The 20,576-nt window shown below is 42.9% G+C and overlaps 2 protein-coding genes across 9 annotated transcripts in view; one reads left to right on the top strand and one right to left on the bottom strand.

Annotated features, from left to right (window-relative positions):
- Window positions 1–11,554, top strand: part of LOC140395379 (splicing factor U2AF 65 kDa subunit-like) — a 75,343-nt gene extending 63,789 nt beyond the window's left edge. For all 4 annotated transcript variants that reach the window (XM_072483068.1, XM_072483067.1, XM_072483070.1 and 1 more), the window contains exons 8-11: window positions 98–220; window positions 2,277–2,363; window positions 4,969–5,217; window positions 11,060–11,554. In XM_072483068.1, coding sequence (XP_072339169.1) covers window positions 98–220; window positions 2,277–2,363; window positions 4,969–5,217; window positions 11,060–11,191 — 591 coding nt within the window. In that variant the 3' untranslated portion in view covers window positions 11,192–11,554. The remainder of the gene's footprint in view (window positions 1–97; window positions 221–2,276; window positions 2,364–4,968; window positions 5,218–11,059) is intronic.
- LOC140395380 (uncharacterized) overlaps window positions 1–20,576 on the bottom strand; it is a 242,299-nt gene that overhangs the window by 22,163 nt on the left and 199,560 nt on the right. For 2 of the 5 annotated variants that reach the window (XM_072483075.1, XM_072483071.1), the window contains 2 exons: window positions 19,372–19,441; window positions 14,263–14,604 (listed from right to left, as the gene is read on the bottom strand). In XM_072483075.1, coding sequence (XP_072339176.1) covers window positions 14,523–14,604; window positions 19,372–19,441 — 152 coding nt within the window. In that variant the 3' untranslated portion in view covers window positions 14,263–14,522. Of the gene's footprint in view, window positions 1–11,539; window positions 11,770–14,262; window positions 14,605–19,371; window positions 19,442–20,576 lie in introns of those variants that run through there. The other 3 variants (XM_072483072.1, XR_011936169.1, XM_072483074.1) reach the window with 3 other exon arrangements.

Here is a 20,576-nt window from a genome sequence, read left to right as displayed (position 1 = left end):
ATCCTAATTTGGGAAATTTGTACAGTATTTAATACTTCATTTTAACAGTTTTGAAGAATTACTCATTCACTGTTGCACTACTGGTTTTGGTTTGCAGGTGAAAGAGCTTCTGACTTCATTTGGCCCTCTTAAAGCTTTTAACCTAGTAAAGGACAGTGCAACATCTCTATCCAAAGGTTATGCCTTCTGTGAATATGTGGATATCAATGTTACTGATCAGGTATGATCAATTCTACATTACTGGAAATAGCATATTGAGTTTTAATATCACCCAGTTTCATAACAGATGGCTGAATAATGGAATAGCATGTTTTGGATAATCAGAACAATATTTTGTCAATTCATAGTTTAGTTGATAGTTATCTGGGAACATTTATGCTTCTAATTCTGAGACAAGAAAATGTGCAGTGATGGAGGTTGTAATTTGACATGATAGTTTCTGTAATGTGACCATATTGGTCTTTGGAGTTGTAAAATTCAAATGACCGAGGGGAGGGGTATTTGGGGGTAATTTGAAGTCAGCCAGATCCAACCTCATCCAGATGGCGATAGACCTAAAAAATGAACGGTAAAACCTGGGGTGTATTGGATAAAAGGTAAGGAATGTTCATGATTTTTTGAGTAAAAGATCATAGAATTGAACAACAGAATTAAGTAAAATGGACTTCTAATGTTGCGGATTTCCCAATTCTCATTCTGCTGTGCATTCGCTTTTGTTGCACTATATGCTGTTTCTCCCTCTTTGAATGGCTGCAATCAAATGAAGTTGCATTGTTTAGGACGCCTCTTTTCTCTCTGTCTTAGTTCAACATTTGCCCTTTGTTTTCTTTGGTTGCTCTTCTTCATTTTAATGTCATGGTACCTAATTATTTTCAAAATTCTCATGTTACTGGAGATCAGATGTTGAATGCATTGTTGCGGTATATTGTACACTATGTTTCTTGCCTTGTTTTGCATGATGGGTGTCATCCTTTCACATCACTTCACTTTTCTCGCTTTTGGTCAACACACTTGTGCTTCGACTGACTACAGTTGGTAAGTTGGCGTGAATGCTGTCATATATAATATTAAAAAGTGGTGGAAATCCTTACTTTGTAACTGGTACAAACCTAAAATGACCATCGATGCCAGGCACTTTTCCAAACTTGTGAAATCACAACTTTTCATGACTTTGAATAAATGTATAAAGAATCAATGATTGGGTTCACCAGTTGATTAGAGATTTCCCCAACAATGATTTCCACGGTAACAAGTGCTAACAGGACAAGAATATTTAGCAATAAGAAGTGGCAACTCGTTTCAACAAGCCAATCCTAACTGTTAAACCAGCAGCAGTTCCAGAACAATCACCTTATAACATACTGCATGCAGTGTGTATGCTTGAATGTGCCACTGATGTAAATTAATATTTCTGTGTGCAGAGCTGTTGATGACCACAGGCAGTAGCTTTCCTTCTCTTAAGGCAGTGTTATTCATTAACGAAGCATGACATCTTGCCTGTCATTCTCACTCTTGCACACTTCCATTTATTCTCTGTGCTGATGGACTGAGAGTGCAGGCCCATGTACATGCAGCAGTGGGGGTCTCCTGAGGGCCACAAGGGGGAAAGTGGACCACTGTCCTAAAGGTTTATTGGCTTCTAGGAGAGCTTGGTGACGGCCAGCCTTTTGGTTCATACAGCCTGGGATCACATTGCATCTCTGGTTGCAGGCTTAAACTTCTGTGGAGACCAACACTCAAGCCTGCAAACCATGAGCATGATGAATTTCATCAGTTTTCTGCTGGGTCTCCACCAGGGGCTTCAGGTATGTCTACTTCCTACCAGTTGATCCTTGCAAAGTTGTGGAGAAGCCCACAGTTTCAGTTATCTGCTTCTTGGTGGGTGTATAATGAAGAGTGTCAATGGGAAATTGGAATTCAAAATGGGGACTTGGTAAAATCGGAACTACAACAAAATCTATTAATGTTTGTGAAAAACGAATTTGAGGCTTGATATGATTTGTGCTGTTCAGTACTGTTGTACAGAATATGCAATAATGTAGTTTGTGTTTTTCAGAAACATGTTTTTAAATCAACTGATATTAGGAATGATTTGTTTTATTTGCTACGTGTAATGGATTAGAAGGAACATGGTTCCAGTTTGTTGCATTAAAGTCCACAAAATAACTCAATTGTGGGCTTGTATTTTGAGCCTATATTGAAACGTTTGAAAATTGATGCAGTTCTTGGACAATTTTCACCAAACATGCTTGTTCTGAATGATGTGTTCTTTTTAGGCAATCGCAGGGTTGAATGGAATGCAGCTTGGGGATAAGAAGCTTATAGTGCAAAGGGCCAGCGTTGGTGCAAAGAATGCCAATCCGGTAACTAATTTATAGTTTCGCTCTCTTTGTCAGTCTGATCTTCACACGGTGGTAGAAAACTTTCCAGCCTTTGAACAGCTATCTCTTATACTTGTAAAATCAGCAAACCTGCTCCTATCTGCCCCTCTTCCCGCCAGGTCCTTTTTTTTAACCATTTATTCAAATCCGCACTGCTGTAAAAGGTTTTATTTTTACTCTAATGTGGTTGTGCCAATCCAAATCTTATCAGCTTTGAGGTGACTTAATCAAGTGGAACTGAGACTCCAGATAAAATTATGTAATCGCATGAAAATTTAGTTGAGTGGGCAGCAAGGCTATATTAAGGCCACTACCCGAGTTGTGCAGTCAACACAGAGTTAAGTCTGTACTTAAACTGATTGCATTTATTTAGAATTCAGCTGGGTGCTTTGGAATTTTAATTTTTTTTTTAAACAATGTCATGCAACTTTGAGCAGCAACACTTACAAATCTGAAAACCAGAGTGCATGTATGTGACCTGTTTTCTACAAATGTACATGGTTGAATGGAAGTTGTAGTTTCCCAAATAAAGACCGCAATGACGAGTTGAGTTCATACCTTCCAGTATCAGATTTTCTCCCCTTAAAGATATTGACTCCTTGTTGGATACAGATTCCATATACAATTGTCAACCTACCGTACCTTTTAACCAAGTGTTTAATTATTTATATGTAAATTGTGTCAGCAAACTATTCAGCTGGGGAAAGAGTATCACAGTTGGGATTAATCCTGTGCTGCTCTGAATTCCACGGTTGCACTTCCAGTAGGGGAGTTTCTGGATGTGGAACCCATCACTTTTTCTATGCTCAAACCCTGGTATGCTGAGGCCAATTGTAATGTTCCTCCTGACACCTAGACGGACTCAGCACACAGTGGAGATCCATTCTGAGGGTTTGGGGCCTGTATGCTTCAGCTGTACTCAGTGATTAATCTTGCCATCAAGGATTATCTGTCAGTGTTTCATGGCTGTGTCACCTACACTTGGCAAACATTTTCAAATAAGGTAACCCTCTGACCTCGGCAGTACAGTTTGTCGCTGAATTGATGGCTTCTTACCATGCTGTGGTAGGTGCCTGAAAAGTAATTCTGCCAACCATAGAGCCATGGATGTTTACAGCACAGAAGAAAGCTGTTTATTCAATCATGTCTGTGCCAGCTGTTTGCTACAACAATCTAAAAAATAGCCATACTGCAATGTCCCTTAAAGTTCTTTAACTTTTTTGCCCTTTTTAAAAGAATCTATGGCCTCTGCCACTGCTGGGCAGTATTAGCATTTTGTGGGTTGCTGAATAGGTTTACGCTTGAATTTCAGATTTTACTGCTTTGGGGAAAAAAAGGTCAAAATCAGCTCGTGATATTATCTATTATAAGTATAATCTAGACATGGCACCATGCATCTCAGATGTTGATCCAGGCACGCAAGTCCCCAAGAATAGTTCAGTAGAGTCATAAATATGAGTAATTTATAGAGTAGACTGTTCAGCCCATCAAGTTCATGTACTGTTTATTTCCGTGAAATGAGAGGTGCTATGGAACATTTCACTGAAAATTAATTTGCCTTGGCTAAGTCCCATGAATATAATGATTTGCAACGATTTACCAGGATAACACCAAAGGATGGGAGACTTTAATAATGCGGAAAGATTCAAGAGCCTGGGCTTGGTTTCTTTTGAGCAGGTTAAGAGATGACCAAATCAAAATTTCAGGGTTTTGATGGAGCAAGTACCTGAAAACAGTTCCTCTGATGTGTTTTAACCAGATGTCGTAGAATTAAAATAACTGGCTAAAGAATGAGAGGGGAAATAAGAATTTTTTTCTCCTATTAATATTCTGCTTGAAAGGGTAGTGGAATTTGATTCCATCTGAACTCTCAAACGGCAATTGGATATGTAATTTAGAAGGGTTTAGAAGGAATTTATCAGGTTATGGCTAGAGCTAGCACACAAATGGTGAATTGAACAGCCTCTCTCGTGCTGTATGAATTGTCTCAATCTGAGTTGAATCCTGTGACCTCCACTGTCTATAAACAAAACTGCAGCGCATTTCCTTTCATGTTATTTCTCTCAGTTGGTGAAGTCCTTTCACCTGTGTCTGATGTTGGTAGCTTTGCGATATTGTCTTGGGCTTTGAGCGCATAATCTAGGCTTGATGTACCATCTTGATGTAACGCTAAACCTAGGCTTCATCAGTGTTCATCAGCTTTCATGATGAACGTTGGAGTTCTGACCAACTTTCTTTTCTCTCAACGAAACCAGAAACTGATTAATTGGATGTTCATCTCACACTATGCTGGTGGGATTTTTTTTTCACAAGTAGTTGCCAGTTTCGACCATGTGACTATTAGCAAAGCTGTTGACAGATGTTGTTTTCTTTCTAGTGCCATCATGTAATCTTTTCTTTCATTATTACCTGTATTTTTTTCTCCAACGTTAGCAGTCATAATCAACTGCAGAGAGGAGGACTTTGTTCAAACCTTTGCAAATGTGGGCGGGCGAACATGATTATATTCCTATCCTCTTAAAGCTGTAATATGGAGGGGTAGCTGATTAGCATTAATTTGCAGCAAATCCCATATTTTCTGTTGCAGAGTGCCATTATCCAAACACCAGTGACTGTACAGGTACCAGGCCTTCCATCACTGCAAGTTCAGAACACAGGGCTACCCACTGACGTGTTGTGCCTGTTAAACATGGTGTCACCAGATGAACTTATCGATGATGAGGAGTATGAGGAAATCCTGGAGGACATTAGAGAAGAGTGTAGCAAATATGGGACTGTGAAATCCATTGAAATCCCTCGACCACTGGATGGGCTAGAAGTGCCTGGTTGCGGCAAGGTAAAAGAATGACTGTTTGGTCAGAATAGATGAAAATCTCCAACCAATAAGCTACAGTTGAAATTGAATGTTTGAATCACTTAAGCTTTTCCTCTCAACTTTGCTGACAAATGTCATGATTAAGTTTTAAAGTTTGCATTTGGATCAGAATCTGTGGAACCTCTTAAAAAAAAATTATGTTTGGAGATGGCTCTGATGTCCAAATGCAATCCAAGATTTCCTTGATGTGAGTTTAAAAATTAATCTAACAAACGAAAGTTTGAGGCTTCCAAAATACCACATCATGAACATAATATAAACTCTGCTGTTCAATAGGATTAGTTGATAAATTCTGGCCAATACAGATCTGTGCTTATATCACTAATATCTTTTATCAAATATTACTGTTGCCCTTGGTTCCCATGCAGGGAGAGGATGTGGAGGAGAAATGTCTGCAGCTTGAAAATATGTACATTATGTTATTGGGGGTTAGACCACATGATGATCCATGCTCAACAGAAAATCTAGTTCTAGGTGTCATACGGTTGCCAGCGACTGACCTTTTTCTCTTTCTTTCCTCCAACAACAAACACCATTCTGAACCCCTACCCTAACAATATAATTAAGATGTGGAGATGCAAGCGTTGGACTGGGGTGAGCACAATAAGAAGTCTTACAACACCAGGTTAAAGTCCAACAGGTTTGTTTCGAATCGCTAGCTTTCGGAGCACTGCTCCTTCCTCAGGTGAATGAAGAGGTAGGTTCCAGTACCATATATGGACAAAGTCAAAGACGCAAGACGATACTTTGAATGCGAGTCTTTGCAGGTAATTAAGTCTTCACAGGTCCAGATGGAGCAACTGGAGAGAGGGATAATCACAGTTTAAAGAGGTGTGAATTGTCTCAAACCAGGATAGTTGGTAGGATTTTGCAAGCCCAGGCCAGATGGTGGGGGGCGAATGTAATGCAACATGAGTCCAACATGCTGGTTGAAGCCGTACTCGTGTGTGCGGAACTTGGCTATAAGTTTCTGCTCGGCGATTCTGCGTTGTCGCTGGTCCTGAAGGCCGCCTTGGAGAACGCTTACCCGAAGATCAGAGGCTGAATGCCCTTGACTGCTGAATGTTCCCTGACTGGAAGGGAACATTCCTGCCTGGTGATTGTCACATGATGTTCGTTAATCCATTGTCGCAGTGTCTGTATGGTCTTGCCAATGTACCACGCTTCGGGACATCCTTTCCTGAAATACACAAGCCCAACACACCAGGCTGTTCTATCGCATCAGGCAATGGGACCCTGTGTGAGAACCTCTCTGGCTACATCAAGGGCATCTTGAAACCCATCGTACAAGGAACGCCCAGCTTCCGTCGCGATACGACCGACTTCTTACAGAAACTCAGCACCCATGGACCAGTCGCCACAATGGATGTCTCGGCACTCTACACCAGCATCCCCCATGATGACGGCATTGCTGCAACAGCCTCAGTACTCAACACCGACAACTGCCAATCTCCAGATGCAATTCTGCAACTCATCCGCTTCATTCCGGATCACAACATCTTCACCTTCGACAACAAGTTCTTCATCCAGACACAGAACAGCCATGGGGACCAAATTTGCACCTCAATATGACAACATCTTCATGCACAAGTTTGAACAAGACCTCCTCACCGCACAGGACCTTCAACCGACATTATACATCAATGACATTTTTTTCCTTTGGACCCACGGCGAAGAATCACTGAAACGACTACACGATGACATCAATAAGTTCCATCCCACCAGACTCCATAAATTTGTGGAGAAAGAGAAAATTCTACGGTGGGCCAGGGAGAAGCGTAGCTCCAACTGGGAGGGAAATAACGTCCGGATTTATCAGGACATCGGAGCCGAGTTGGAAAAATGGCGGGCAGGTTTCAACAAGGCCACGGCGATACTGGTCATTAGGATGTGCCTTTGGGCATGGGCAGCCACGCTAGCAGGTTATGCTGGTGAACGGAAGTGAGGTGGTGGGAGAAGGCCAAGAGGGGTAGCCGGGGGAAGTGGGGGGGGGGTTCTGCAATGCGGCAGAGGGTGAGAGATGACATAGTCAGGGCGAAGAAAGGGGCCATCTGGGATGGGCAAGGTACAGAGTGGAATTAAAGGGGCAGGTATGAGGTGGGGAAGGTGACGGATGGTAGAGGGGATTGGAGGCGCAAGCCTCCGGTAAAGTTGGTAACGTGGAACGTCCGGGGACTGAATGGGCTGGTTAAAAGGTTGCGGGTGTTCGTGCACCTCAGGAGCTTGAAAGCGGGGGTTGTCTTTTTGCAGAAGACACACCTCCGTGTGAAAGACCAGGTTAGGTCAAGGAAGGGGTGTGTTGGGCAGGTTTTTCACTCTGGGTTTGATTTGAAATCGAGGGGTGTGTCGATTTTAATGAGGAAAAAAAATGGGATTTGTGAGTGCGAAGGAGGTGAGGGATCCAGGTGGGAGATATGTAATTGTGAGTGGGGTATTGGAAGGGGCACCGGTAGTGTTGGTAAATGTGTATGCCCCAAATTGGGATGATGTGGGTTTTATGAGGGGGTTGCTGGCAGCAATCCCGGATTTGGCTACGTACCAGTTGAATGGAACGAGATTTTAACTGTGTCCTGGAGTCGAGGGTGGATAGTTCGAGCCCCAGGTCGATGGCGAGGATGGGTATGGTGGATCCATGGCGCTTTCGGAACCCAGGGGGGAGTATTCCTCCTTTTCACACGTGTATTCGAGGATTGATTATTTTGTAGTGAGTCGGGAGATTTTGGTTGGGGTGGAGGGGGCAGAGTATGTGGGGATAATTATCTCGGACCATGCACCCCACTGGCTGGATATTTGGTTCAGTACGGGACGAGAGCAGAGGCCAGGATGGAGATTTGACTCGGGGTTGTTGGCGGATGGATGTTTTTGTGATAAGGTGCGGTTGGCGATTAGGGATTATGTGGAGTTCAATCAGAATGGGGAGGTGTCGGCGGGCATTTTTTGGGAAGCACTGAAGGCAGTGGTCCGGGGAAAAATTCTCATTTACGGTTCGTGCGAATAAGGACAGGAGGGCGGAACATGACCATCTAGTGAGCAAGATAGTGGAGGTGGACAGGGAATATTCGAGGGTGCCCACTGTGGAGGGATTGGCGAGGAGGAAAAAGTTGCAGGGACAATTTGACAGGCTGACAATGGGGAGGGGGGGAGGGCAACTGCGTAGGGCAAGAGTGGTGCACTACGAGTATGGGGAGAAGGTGAGCCGCATGCTGGCGCACCAGCTGCGGAGGCAGGCTGCGTCCAGGGAAATATTGAAGATCCGGGCTGGGGATGTGGTGTCAGAGCCAGGGAAGATAAATGAGGCATTCAGAGAGTATTACCAGGACTTTATGAGGCAGACCCAGGAAGAGAGGAGGGGGGACATGGGGTGGTTTCTGGACGAGCTGGAATTTCCCCAGGTGGAGGAAGCAAAGAGGCAGGCGTTGGAGGAGCCCCTGGGGCTGAGGGAGTTGCTGGATAGTATCAGGGGTATGAAGTCGGGGAAGGCCCCTGGGCCGGATGGGTACCCGGCAGAATTTTATAAGGAATTTGCGGCGGACCTGGCACCACATCTGTTGCGGGCATTTAATGAAGCACTGGAGAAGGGGGAGTTGCCGGAGACAATGAAGCAGGCAGTAATCTCACTAATCCCAAAAGGTGGGGGATGTTTGTAACAGTGTTTGAGGAGCTGTTCGTCGTAAGGGAGTGGGTGATGGGGAGAGGGGATTGAAAAAGGAGAAAAATCTGTACAAACTGTATAGTTGATTGTTGGGAAGAATGTTTCCCGGGGTGTTTATTTGCTGTAACCTACTTTGATACAAGTTTGAATAAAATGCATTTTTTTTTTTAAAGAAAAAAAAAGTTCCATCCCACCATCAGACTCACCATGGACTACTCTCCAGAATCGGTTGCATTCTTGGACACACTCATCTCAATCAAGGAAGGTCACCTCAGCACTTCGTTTTACCGCAAGCCCACGGATAACCTCACGTTGCTCCACTTCTCCAGCTTCCACCCTAAACACATTAAAGAAGCCATCCCCTATAGCTAAGCACTCCGTATATAGGGCAGCACGGTAGCATTGTGGATAGCACAATTGCTTCACAGCTCCAGGGTCCCAGGTTCGATTCCGGCTTAGGTCACTGTCTGTGTGGAGTCTGCACATCCTCCCCATGTGTGCGTGGGTTTCCTCCGGGTGCTCCGGTTTCCTCCCACAGTCCAAAGATGTGCAGGTTAGGTGGATTGGCCATGATAAATTGCCCTTAGTGTCCAAAATCGCCCTTAGTGTTGGGTGGGGTTACTGGGTTATGGGGATAGGGTGGAGGTGTTGACCTTGGGTAGGGTGCTCTTTCCAAGAGCCGGTGCAGACTCGATGGGCCGAATGGCCTCCTTCTGCACTGTAAATTCTATGGTATGGTATATACAGGGTCTGCTCAGCTGAGGAGGAGCGTAACAGACATCTACAGACGCTGAAAGACACCCTCGTATGAACAGGATATGGCGCTCGACTTATCGATCGACAGTTCCAACCCGCCACAGTAAAAAAACGCACCAACTTCCTCAGAAGACAAACACGGGACACAACCTTTGTTGTCCAGTACTTGCCCGGAGTGGAAAAACTACAACATCATCTTCGCAGCCTTCAACACGTCATTGATAAAGATGAACATCTTGCCAAGGTCATCCCCACAGCCCCACTACTTGCCTTCAAACAACCGCGCAACCTCAAACCATTGTTTGCAGCAAACTACCCAGCCTTCAGAACAGCAACCACGACACCACACAACCTGCCACTGCAATCTCTGTAAGGCGTGCCAGATCGACATTACACGTGAGAACACCATCCACCAGGTACATGGTACATACACTTACGACTCGGATAACTTTCATACGCTGCAGGAAAGGATATCTCGATGCGTGGTACATTGGCGAGACCATGCAGACGCTGCGACAACGGATGAATGGACATCGCGTGACAATTGCCAGGCAGAAATGTTCCCTTCCAGTCAGGGAACACTTCAGCAGTCAAGGGCATTCAGCCTCTGATCTTCGGGTAAGCGTTCTCCATGGCGGCCTTCAGGACGCGCAACAACACAGAATCGGCGAGCAGAAACTTAGAGCCAAGTTCCGCTCACATGAGTACAGCCTCAACCAGGACCTTGGATTCATGTTGCATTAGATTCACCCCCTCACCATCTGGCCTGGGCTTGCGAAATCCTACCAACTCCTGGCTTGAAATAATTCACACCTCTTTAAACTGTGATTATCCCTCTCTTCAGTTGCTCTGTCTGGACCTGTAGACTCAATTACCTGCAAAGACTCTCATTCAAAGTATCATCTTGCATCTTTGACTTTGTCTATATGTGTTTCTGGAACCTACCTCTTCACTCACCTGAGGAAGGAGCAGTGCTCCGAAAGCTAGTGATTCTAAACCAACCTGTTGGACTTTAACCTGGTGTTGTAAGATTTCTTAATATAATTAAGGGTGGAATTATTTATGCTTCATGCAGCCAGCTGTCTATACTTACCAGGGAGGTGGCGAATGAAGATTGAGACACCAGTGAATGATTGAGGGGACATTAATGCTCACAGTAATTGTTGTTAGTAACTAAGAAACACACTTAAAACTCAGGAAATTCAACTGACTTTGTTATTCACTGATGAAGCTGAGAATTGCAAAGTGAGCAGTTCAGTCTTAGGGCCTTTACCTATGGTCCAAGCAGGAGACTCTTGATTTGCAGCGCTGATTTACCATTTTGTTGAGCGTTCAATAACCAGCTTATTTTGTTTTAACAAAAGATTTTTTTATTTTATTTTTTCCCCTGAACAGATATTTGTAGAATTCATCTCTCCACTAGACTGCCAAAAAGCAATGCAAGCACTAACGGGCCGAAAGTTTGCCAACAGAGTTGTAGTTACCAAGTACTATGACCCAGAATTGTACCACAGACGTGACTTCTAACAACACATCCCTGGCGGGGCCAACATGCTGTCTGCATTTCTGACTTTAAAAGCTTTGTTTATAGCTACTAGATTTGTATAAAACGGCACAGGTTTGGATAGGTTTGTAGTCGTCAAATTCAGTTTATTTTTAGCACGGATGTCTTGGTATTGTAAGTGATCAGATTGATCTGGGTAAAGATCCATGTTGCAGGAGATGTAATAGCAAGAGACTTGTAAATGGAATTGTATCTTTTATATAGTGTTGGGCAAAATTTTTTTCAGCTTACAGAGCAAAGTTGTGTATGGGCTGATTCTGCCAGTCTGGTGAAACTGGTATGAGCACTATACCTGGTTTCATCTAATAAACTTTGAAATGGAAAAATCGATTTTACTGGTCATACATCATACAAGCTACTTGCAAGTGTCTGGACCAGTAACAACTGCTTTCCTCCTCGGGCTTTGTGTTTTGGCTCTTTGTTGTTTTTATTCCTGGCTGTAAGTAAGCAAGCGATTTTGATGAAATGTTCCATCTGACAGTGGTGCTATTTCTCAAAGTGCTGGGCAGCAAATGATCTGGCTTCTTCAATTCTGGAGCGACTGTAAAGACATTAGTTATTTATTAATTATTATTGCAGGACCAGCTCTAAAGTATTATAGAGATGTGGGGTCAACTTCTATTTCAAAAACAAAATTGCAGAAAAAGCAAAATACAACCATACAGCAATTGCATTTCCTTTGTGCAATGTGCGTATATCTGTAAACTACTTCTTTATAAAGAACTGGTTCATGGCTTGGCTACACGCAATGCGAGGGAGAATTCTCTTATCTATGGTTTATCAATGTGAGCATAGATGAAGTTACAAATATTATTAAGTACAATTGCAGACTGGAAAAGTATCCAATAAGATCCAGACAGCAAGAGATTGATGCACAAACCAACTATGTACAAAATGCTAATTTGTATCTTTGTGGTATAACTTAGTAAGAAAAACTCCATCCTTCTGCAGCAGCCGCAATAGAATAAATGTTTCTTCGTCATCTGGAGCTGGATATTTCCACGGCCACGCAGCACCATACTGTTTTAGATGTTAATTTGGGATGGGTTCGGTTCCTCCCCTGCTTGCAGAACATGCTCTGCTAATGCAGTGGTTCTTGCTGTGGTGAGGAGAAAGTCTGATATTCTATTTTTCCCCCTCTTCTGTAGGTATGAGATTAATCTGCCACTGGAAGCAGATCAGTTATTTGCATCATCCTCCAATAACAGCAGTGTAAATACCAGGTAATACAGAATTAAACTAATAAAACCAAAGAACATTTATTCTCTCAAGACTGGATTGTCTTTTGCAATCCATAGTGCCTGATTTGAATTTCACCATGATAATTACAACACACAGGTTTGGTCGACAAGTCCATGTTGGTGTTTCTCCTCCAACACAACCAGTAGTCCCTATTGCTTGATCTTATTTTCTTTCAGACAAAATCTTAAGTGGGAAAACAGTGGCACAGTGGTTAGCGCTGCTGCATCACAGCGCCAGTGTTCAGTTCCGGCTTTGGATGACTGTGGAGATTGCACTTTCTCCCCATGTCTGCATGGGGTTCCTCCAGGTGCTCCGGATTCCTCCCATAATCCAAAATGTCCAGGTTAGGTGGATTAGCCATGCTAAATTGTCCCTTGGTGTCCAAAAGATGTGTAAGTGAGGTTGAGGTTATTTGAGCGGGGGGGGGGGGGGGGGGGTGCTTGGCTGAAGTGCTCTTTCAAAGGGTCAGTGCAGACTCAATGGACTCAAACAGTAATTAATCCCTATACCTTTAGCTCATTTTCTTTCAGACAAAACATTAAGTGGATAAAACCTTTTGTAATTACTACCTGGACAATTTGCAAATAGAGGAAAATCTGTGGGTTGTGTTAACTGGCATGAAATCCTTCCACTTGATTTGCTTTTTAAACTACATTTACTTGGTGTTAAGCACCCAGCTGGTAAATGTGAAAATCTAGCCTATGCTGTCTAGTTTTAGTCGGGCATTCCAGGAATAGATTTCTTTTGGCTGCTTTTTAATTTGTCCCCTTGTTCTAATTCCTTCAATTGTGGAATAACCAATTCTGTCTCATCTCTGAATTTTAAACACTTATCACCTATCAAATCATTCCATTATCTCTTCCATTTGCAAGCTTTTTCTGTTTGTATTTTCTCATACCAAGCACAACATTCCCTGAGTACCTTTCTTATCGTATAAATTCGGAACTGCATTCACCATTCTTAATTGCGATCCAAAAGGATTTTTTACAGAGTCACCATTACATCTCAACTTTTATATTCTACATCTCTTGCCATAAAACATTATTCCTTTTTTAAAAATAATTTAGAGTACCCAATTATTTATTTTCCAATTAAGGGGCAATTTAGTGTGGCCAATCCACTTACCCTGCACATGTTTTCTTTTGTTGTAGGGATAAGACCCAGGCAGACACAGGGAAGAAGTGCAGGAGCCAGGATCAAACCCGGGTCCGCAGCACCGTGAGGCAGCAGTGCTAACCACTGTGGCACTGTGCTGCCCCTCCCATAAAACACAATAATTGTAAATTTATAATGGCCTTATCTCAAGCAGCTTTAAAGTGGCCTAGCCAATATCTATCTTTCAACCAACATCACAAAAAAACAGAATATCTTGTCATTATCACATTTCTGTTTATGGACATTAGCGGAGTGCTATATAAATGGCAGTATTTTTAATATCCAGGGAATCTTACTCCTAAATCAGTCTCTTACACATCAGTTAACCTTCCACCATTTTGACATATTAACCTTTTTTTAAACCAAGATGCATTTTAACTTGTGAACATGATTGCTAGAAGATAAGAATATGGGCACTACGACATTAAAAAGGGAGGTTAAACAGGTAAAATTGTGAGAGCAGGTGAACGTCACGGTGCAGAACGTAACCTCTGATTTGGCCAAAAGTGGCACTAGAAGCAATACAAAATTGTGCTCGGGGTGGCTGCTGACACCAATTTATGATATAGGAGATTGAATGTTACCCAACAGAAGAAAACAAGCCAACTTTGTTGAATTGTGGGTGCAAAAGATAATGTTTAGTTCAGAAACCGGAAAATCACTTCTTCAAACATGTGAATTGTTGCACACTTCCTTTCTCTTCCCCACTGCAAACACCAGTCAAAATGAGGTAATGATCATTTTTATTTATTAAAGACAGTTTAAGGTTACTGCTGCGACTTGGCCAACAAGTTTATAAAAAAAAAAAACATTTTTTTACACTTAAAATGTGGCAGCACGATGGGTAGCACTGTTGCTTCACAGCTCCAGGGTCCCAGGTTTGATTCCCGGCTTGGGTCACTGTTTGCACGTTCTCCCCGTGTCTGCGCGGGTTTTCTCCGGGTGCTCCGGTTTCTTCCCATAAGTCCCGAAAGACGTGCTGTTAGGTGAATTGGACATTTTTAATTCTCCCTCTGTTTACCCGAACATGTACTGGAATGTGGTGGCTAGGGGCCTTTTACAGTAACTTCATTGCAGTGTTAATGTAAGCCTACTTTACTGGGCGGCACGGTAGCACAGTGGATAGCATTGTTGCTTCACAGCGCCAGGGTCCCAAGTTCAATTCCCGGCTTGGGTCACTGTGTGGAGTTTGCACATTCTCCCCGTGTCTGCGTGGGTTTTCTCCAGGTGCTCCGGTTTCCTCCCACAAGTCCCGAAAGACGTGCTGTTAGGTAATTTGGACATTCTGAATTCTCCCTCTGGGATGTGGCAACTAGGGGCTTTTCACTAACTTCATTGCAGTGTTAATGTAAGCCTACTTGTGACAATAAAAGATTATTATTGTGACAAAGATTATTCTTATTATTATTAAATGTTGAGCAATCGTTTTCCCAAGGTGCCTTGCCTCTGAACATCGAGCTGTGGTGCAGATAACCAAGCAAAATTTTATTTGGTGGAACCTCACGTACTACACTCACAACCACTGATTTACCTGACAGCCATCTGGCTGTCCTTTTCAGGGGACACGGGAGAAATCTTTTCTGGGTAGTTTGTGAGGAGGAGGGGATCATATTCCGTAATGAGATTGGAGGTAGTGGGCTTCAGCAAGAACCAGAGAGCAAGCCCCAATGTTGGCCTGAATGACCATGTTTAGAGTTGCCAGTATCTTCACAACTAGTGGTGTACAAGGTTAATGAGGTGCTTTGATGAAGTACAGCCAAAATAGCTTTAAAAACCATACTCCATTATATGCTGTAATGTACTACAAAGTCAGAGCTATGTTGGACAGTTGGTGATCTTGTGCAGTGCCTTTCAAATGAGCTCATTTGTTTTCCATAGAACCTATGCACTGTTGTTTGTGTAAATATAGATTGAGTCTAAAGATACAAATGGCAACATAATCTGTGGCACATCAAGGTAAGTGAAATTACTCAATGTTCAATTCAACGATGTTTGTGCAGAATCGGAATGTGAACTTATGATATCAGCCACGGAAGATGGTTTTTCGATCTATTTGCTTGACTCCCTATATGCAGTATTTTGAGCTTTTGTCTTCCCACTGTTCACCCGAGGCATTTTTACTGACCAATATTCATCTAGATTGTTGTTGATGTAAGTTAATTGTTTGCATTTGTAAACTTTTTTTTAAATCGTCTTTTTCCCAAACTCTTACTGTTGAGTTGCACATTGACAGAATTAGTGGCAATGCTGCTCGTTGGACCAAGTTCCAGAAGGTAATTAAATAGCAGGGGGGTGGCCTTCTCCTATATTGTCTCTGGTCTACCTTTCATCAGCACTAAAACTGTCAGGAAGATGCTTTGTACCACTCTGGGGTGCATGCATTCACCATTACAATCTCCCTTGGGATGTTGTCAGGAAAAGTTAATGCTCATGACTGCTGTATAAAAATGAAAATCTTTTTGTTAAATTTGTATATAATTAAAACCATGTTTGGACAACTTCCACGCATCTGTGGTTATTTAGTAAGCTAGAGTCTTTCCTCTTCACATGTTGGCAGCAGTGAGTAATGCATTTACAATGGTAATTTCTTCCCATTAAGGTGAAAACGTCAAAGCATCAATTGTTTTTCGGTATGTGATATGTCAATTGCTACAGAACCAAGATCAGCTTCTGTCACACACTTTGTAATATCAAATGTCCTGTGCTTATTAAAAATGACCACATTCAAACCATAGAAACTGCCAAGCTGTATAATATTTCGACAAAATGACTGCTGAAACACTTAGTTTGTGCAGTCGTCTTGTTCCTTGATTATTGGACAATAGACTGCAATTCAATCCCTTTTTAAATAATAATCTCTCTTCCACCTTTATGAAGGCGTGCACTTGTGACAGTATGCACAGCTACCAGTTTGGTATCTCTACAACGCAGGTATAGACTTTCACTGAATTGTGATCAAAAATAGACCCTTGCTATTTTATTGTTTGTGAGATGTCATCAATGGTAGCACTATCGTGAGAGTTGATCTTACTCCAACAACTTGATCATTAAAAATTTTGGTAGATACTCCATTAAAATACTACGGGTGTGTGCTGCACTGTCAGAAATTTCAGCTCAGGAAAAATGGATACATCAGAAGCACCGTGTTAGAGAGGATAACATCGTCGGAACAGATATGAGAGGTAGAGGAACTGGGAGATTGGGGTGGAGTCCTTTATAGGAAACAGCATGTAGTCAAGGTATCTGTGGAAGTTGTGGGCCTGTAATGAATGTTGGTGGACAGTATCACCAGAAATGGAGAGCTGGAAGGGATGGGCTGCAATGGAGATGGACCGTGTGAAGGTGAGAATGTCCTTGTGTTCCAATTCTGCTGTCTTCCAAAAAGGCACTTCTTATGTCTTCCTTTTTCTTGAGACGAGGTTCTCTCTACCCCCCCCCCCCCCCCCATCCCACTGTGGTTAATAGCCCTCAACTGTGTCAAACCCATCTCCCAGTCTGCTCTCAGCCCTTCCCTCCCAGAACCGTGACGGTTTCCCCTCGAACCAGTTTCCACATTCAAAGGGTCATCCTCTGCCATTTCCAGCATGATGCCACATCTTCTTGTCAGCATTCCACCGGGACTGTTCCATTCATGGCACCCTGGTCCACTTCTCCATCACCCCCAACACCGTACCAGTTTCCTGCGGCACCTTCCCATGCAAATACAAGAAGTTTAACATTTGCCCTTTTACCTCCTCACTGTCAAAGGCTCAAACACTCCTTTCAGGTGAAGCAGCGATTCGGTCTACTGTATTTGCTGCTAACAATGCAGTCTGCTCTACTTAGGGGAGAAAAAATGTGGACTGGGTGACTACTTTGCAGATGCAAAGTGACCCGACTGCCATTTCAATTCATCATCTTGCTCTCATGCTTGCATTTCTGTGTTTGGCCTGCTGCAACGTACCAGCGAAGCCCAATGCACATTGATTCATCTTTCAATTAAGCATGTTATGGCCTGCTGGACTTAACTTTCAGTAATCATTTTAGACCATGAATTCTGATCTTTTAAAAATGTTTTTTTCCTCACTCCACAGGACAATGCTGCAACTTACATAATCTTTATTATTGTCGCAAGTAGGCTTACATTAACACTGCAATGAAGTTACTGTGAAAAGCCCCTAGTTGCCACATTCCAGCACCTGTTCGGGTACACAGAGGGAGAATTCAGAATGTCCAATTCACCTAACAAGCACCTCCGGACTTGTGGGACCCTGGCAGAAACCCACGCAGACTGCACAGACAGTAACCCAATCCGGGAATCGAACCTGGGACCCTGGTGCTGTGAAGCAACTGCATTCTGCTATCTAACCTTTATTCCACAATTAGCACCGATAGTCTTTAACACTCCCTTTGTCTTGTGTCCATACATTTTTGTCCGGTCTCTCCTGAGCTCTCACCTATCCCTGACCACCTCTTTTGCTCCACCCCATTCTTCAACAGTTTGAAATTAATCACAAGTCTACCTTTCTTTGAAGAAGTCTGAAGATTTAAAACATTTTTCTGTTTATTTAAGATTGTGCCTAACCTTGGTGTCATATTTGATCGAGATTCCAGCTACATTTCTGTGTAATCGATAAGAGTGCATATTTTCTGCCCTGTAACATGGCACAATTCTCCCTACCTAAGCATATCTGCTTCTGAAACCCTCATCCATGCCTTTTTACCTTTAGTCTTGACTACAATGTTGTTGTTAACTTCACACCCATATACTGTTATTATCCTTTGGGGAACTTCACACGCATATACTGTTTTTATCCTTTGGGAAAAGTGGTGGAAGTATTTCCAAGCTGATTATCAGCCCGTTTGAACCGTGTTGGACACTCCTTTCCTGGCCAATAAGTCGAACTAAGTTCTGATCCAGAGCTTCTGGTTCAGCAGTAGGGTCGCTACCACTGCACCACAAGACCTTGACTGCAATGAATTCCTGGCTTCATCCAGCCATAAAATTCAGGTCATCTGAAATTTTGTTGCCTGTGTCCTTATTCACACCAAGTCCCATTCGCCCATTACCTTTGTGCTCAATGACCTGCATTGGATTGTGTTCAACAAAACCTATTTTAAATTTTCATGCTGATTTTCAAATCGCTCCTTGGCTTTGTAATCTCCAACCCCACAACCCTCCCATATATTTGTATTCTGCTATTTATGGCCCCTTGAGCCAATTTTAATCACTCATCCATTGGTCATGTCCTGATATCTCCTTATATGGCAGTGTCAAGATAGGTCTTGTACCATCCTGTTAAATACCTTGGGATTTTTTACATTGAGGTGCATAAATATACAGTAAAGTCTCCATAGTCCTAGCTGACCATCGGCTGATTTCCCCTTTGAGGGGGCGAGCTGACTGGTGGTGATTTGAACGGAGAATCACACCTCGAGCGTTAGTGTTGAGAAGGCGGGGCCTTCATGAATAACCTCAGCCGGATTGAACCCGCACTATTGGCCTCGCTCTACATCACAAACTAGCCAAACTGAGCTAAACCAGCCCCAATCAATAGAAACATTTGTTGACTTGAATAAGATGAACTGCTTTAATTAAACCTCTGTCCTTTTAACAATGCAATTCTACAGTGAGGTTATTGAGTAACTTATTCACGACTCATAGGGGCATTGAATGACTCCTCACCTAAAGCACTCGAGCAAAAAAGCTTGTCCAGGGTAAGAATCTAATAAGCATTTAAATTGAATGATATTTATGTTCCCTTACCTCCTGCAGCTTGTTTGTGGCTGGGATCCATAGCTAGCCACTGGGGTCAATCTTGCTGATAGTGTTGTGTCTGTGGGTTTATACAAATATGAAATGAAAATGAAAAATGAAAATTGCTTATTTTCACAAGTAGGCTTCAAATGAAGTTACTGTGAAAAGCCCCTAGTCACCACATTCCGGCGCCTGTTCGGGGAGGCTGGTACAGAATTGAACCCGCGCTGCTGGCCTGCCTTGGTCTGCTTTAAAAGCCAGCTATTTAGCCCTGTGCTAAACCAGCCCCTATATACAAACTGTAACCACAGGGCAAGCTCCAAACCATGTACAAGTAATCTGATCACTTATTTTTATTGAATAAAGAACATTTCTCAGGCTATGCTCCACTATTTTGTCTGGTATTCAGTAAGCACCAGTGCTTCAGATGATATAGAACCTACAGGATATCCAAGTGTTATTTTGTTTAAAAAAAACTTAGTCGTGCAACATTGGTCAACTATCCTTGGAAGGTGGGAAATATCAGAAGGAAAACAAGTTCTCATAACCAGCTTACAAAAAAGGGACTAGGGATAACCCTGGGAATTACAGGCCAGTTAGTCTTACTTCGGTGGTAGGCAAAGTAATGGAAAGGGTACTGAAGGATAGGATTTCTGAGCATCTGGAAAGACACTGCTTGATTAGGGATAGTCAGCACGGATTTGTGAGGGGTAGGTCTTGCCTTACAAATCTTATTGAATTCTTTGAGGAGGTGACCAAGCATGTGGATGAAGGTAAAGCAGTGGATGTAGTGTACATGGATTTTAGTAAGGCATTTGATAAAGTTCCCCATGGTAGGCTTATGCAGAAAGTAAGGAGGCATGGGATAGTGGGAAATTTGGCCAGTTGGATAACAAACTGGCTAACCGATAGAAGTCAGAGAGTGGTGGTGGATGGCAAATATTCAGCCTGGATCCCAGTTACCAGTGGCGTACCGCAGGGATCAGTTCTGGGTCCTCTGCTGTTTGTGATTTTCATTAATGACTTGGATGAGGGAGTTGAAGGGTGGGTCAGTAAATTTGCAGATGATACGAAGATTGGTGGAGTTGTGGATAGTAAGGAGGGCTGTTGTCGGCTGCAAAGAGACATAGATAGGATGCAGAGCTGGGCTGAGAAGTGGCAGATGGAGTTTAACCCTGAAAAGTGTGAGGTTGTCCATTTTGGAAGGACAAATA

The sequence above is a fragment of the Scyliorhinus torazame genome, chromosome 18 (genome assembly GCF_047496885.1).
Source record: "Scyliorhinus torazame isolate Kashiwa2021f chromosome 18, sScyTor2.1, whole genome shotgun sequence".
Lineage (NCBI taxonomy): Eukaryota > Metazoa > Chordata > Chondrichthyes > Carcharhiniformes > Scyliorhinidae > Scyliorhinus > Scyliorhinus torazame.
The sequence above is the reverse complement of the archived record's forward strand: the minus strand, read 5'-3'. Positions and strand labels throughout refer to the sequence as shown.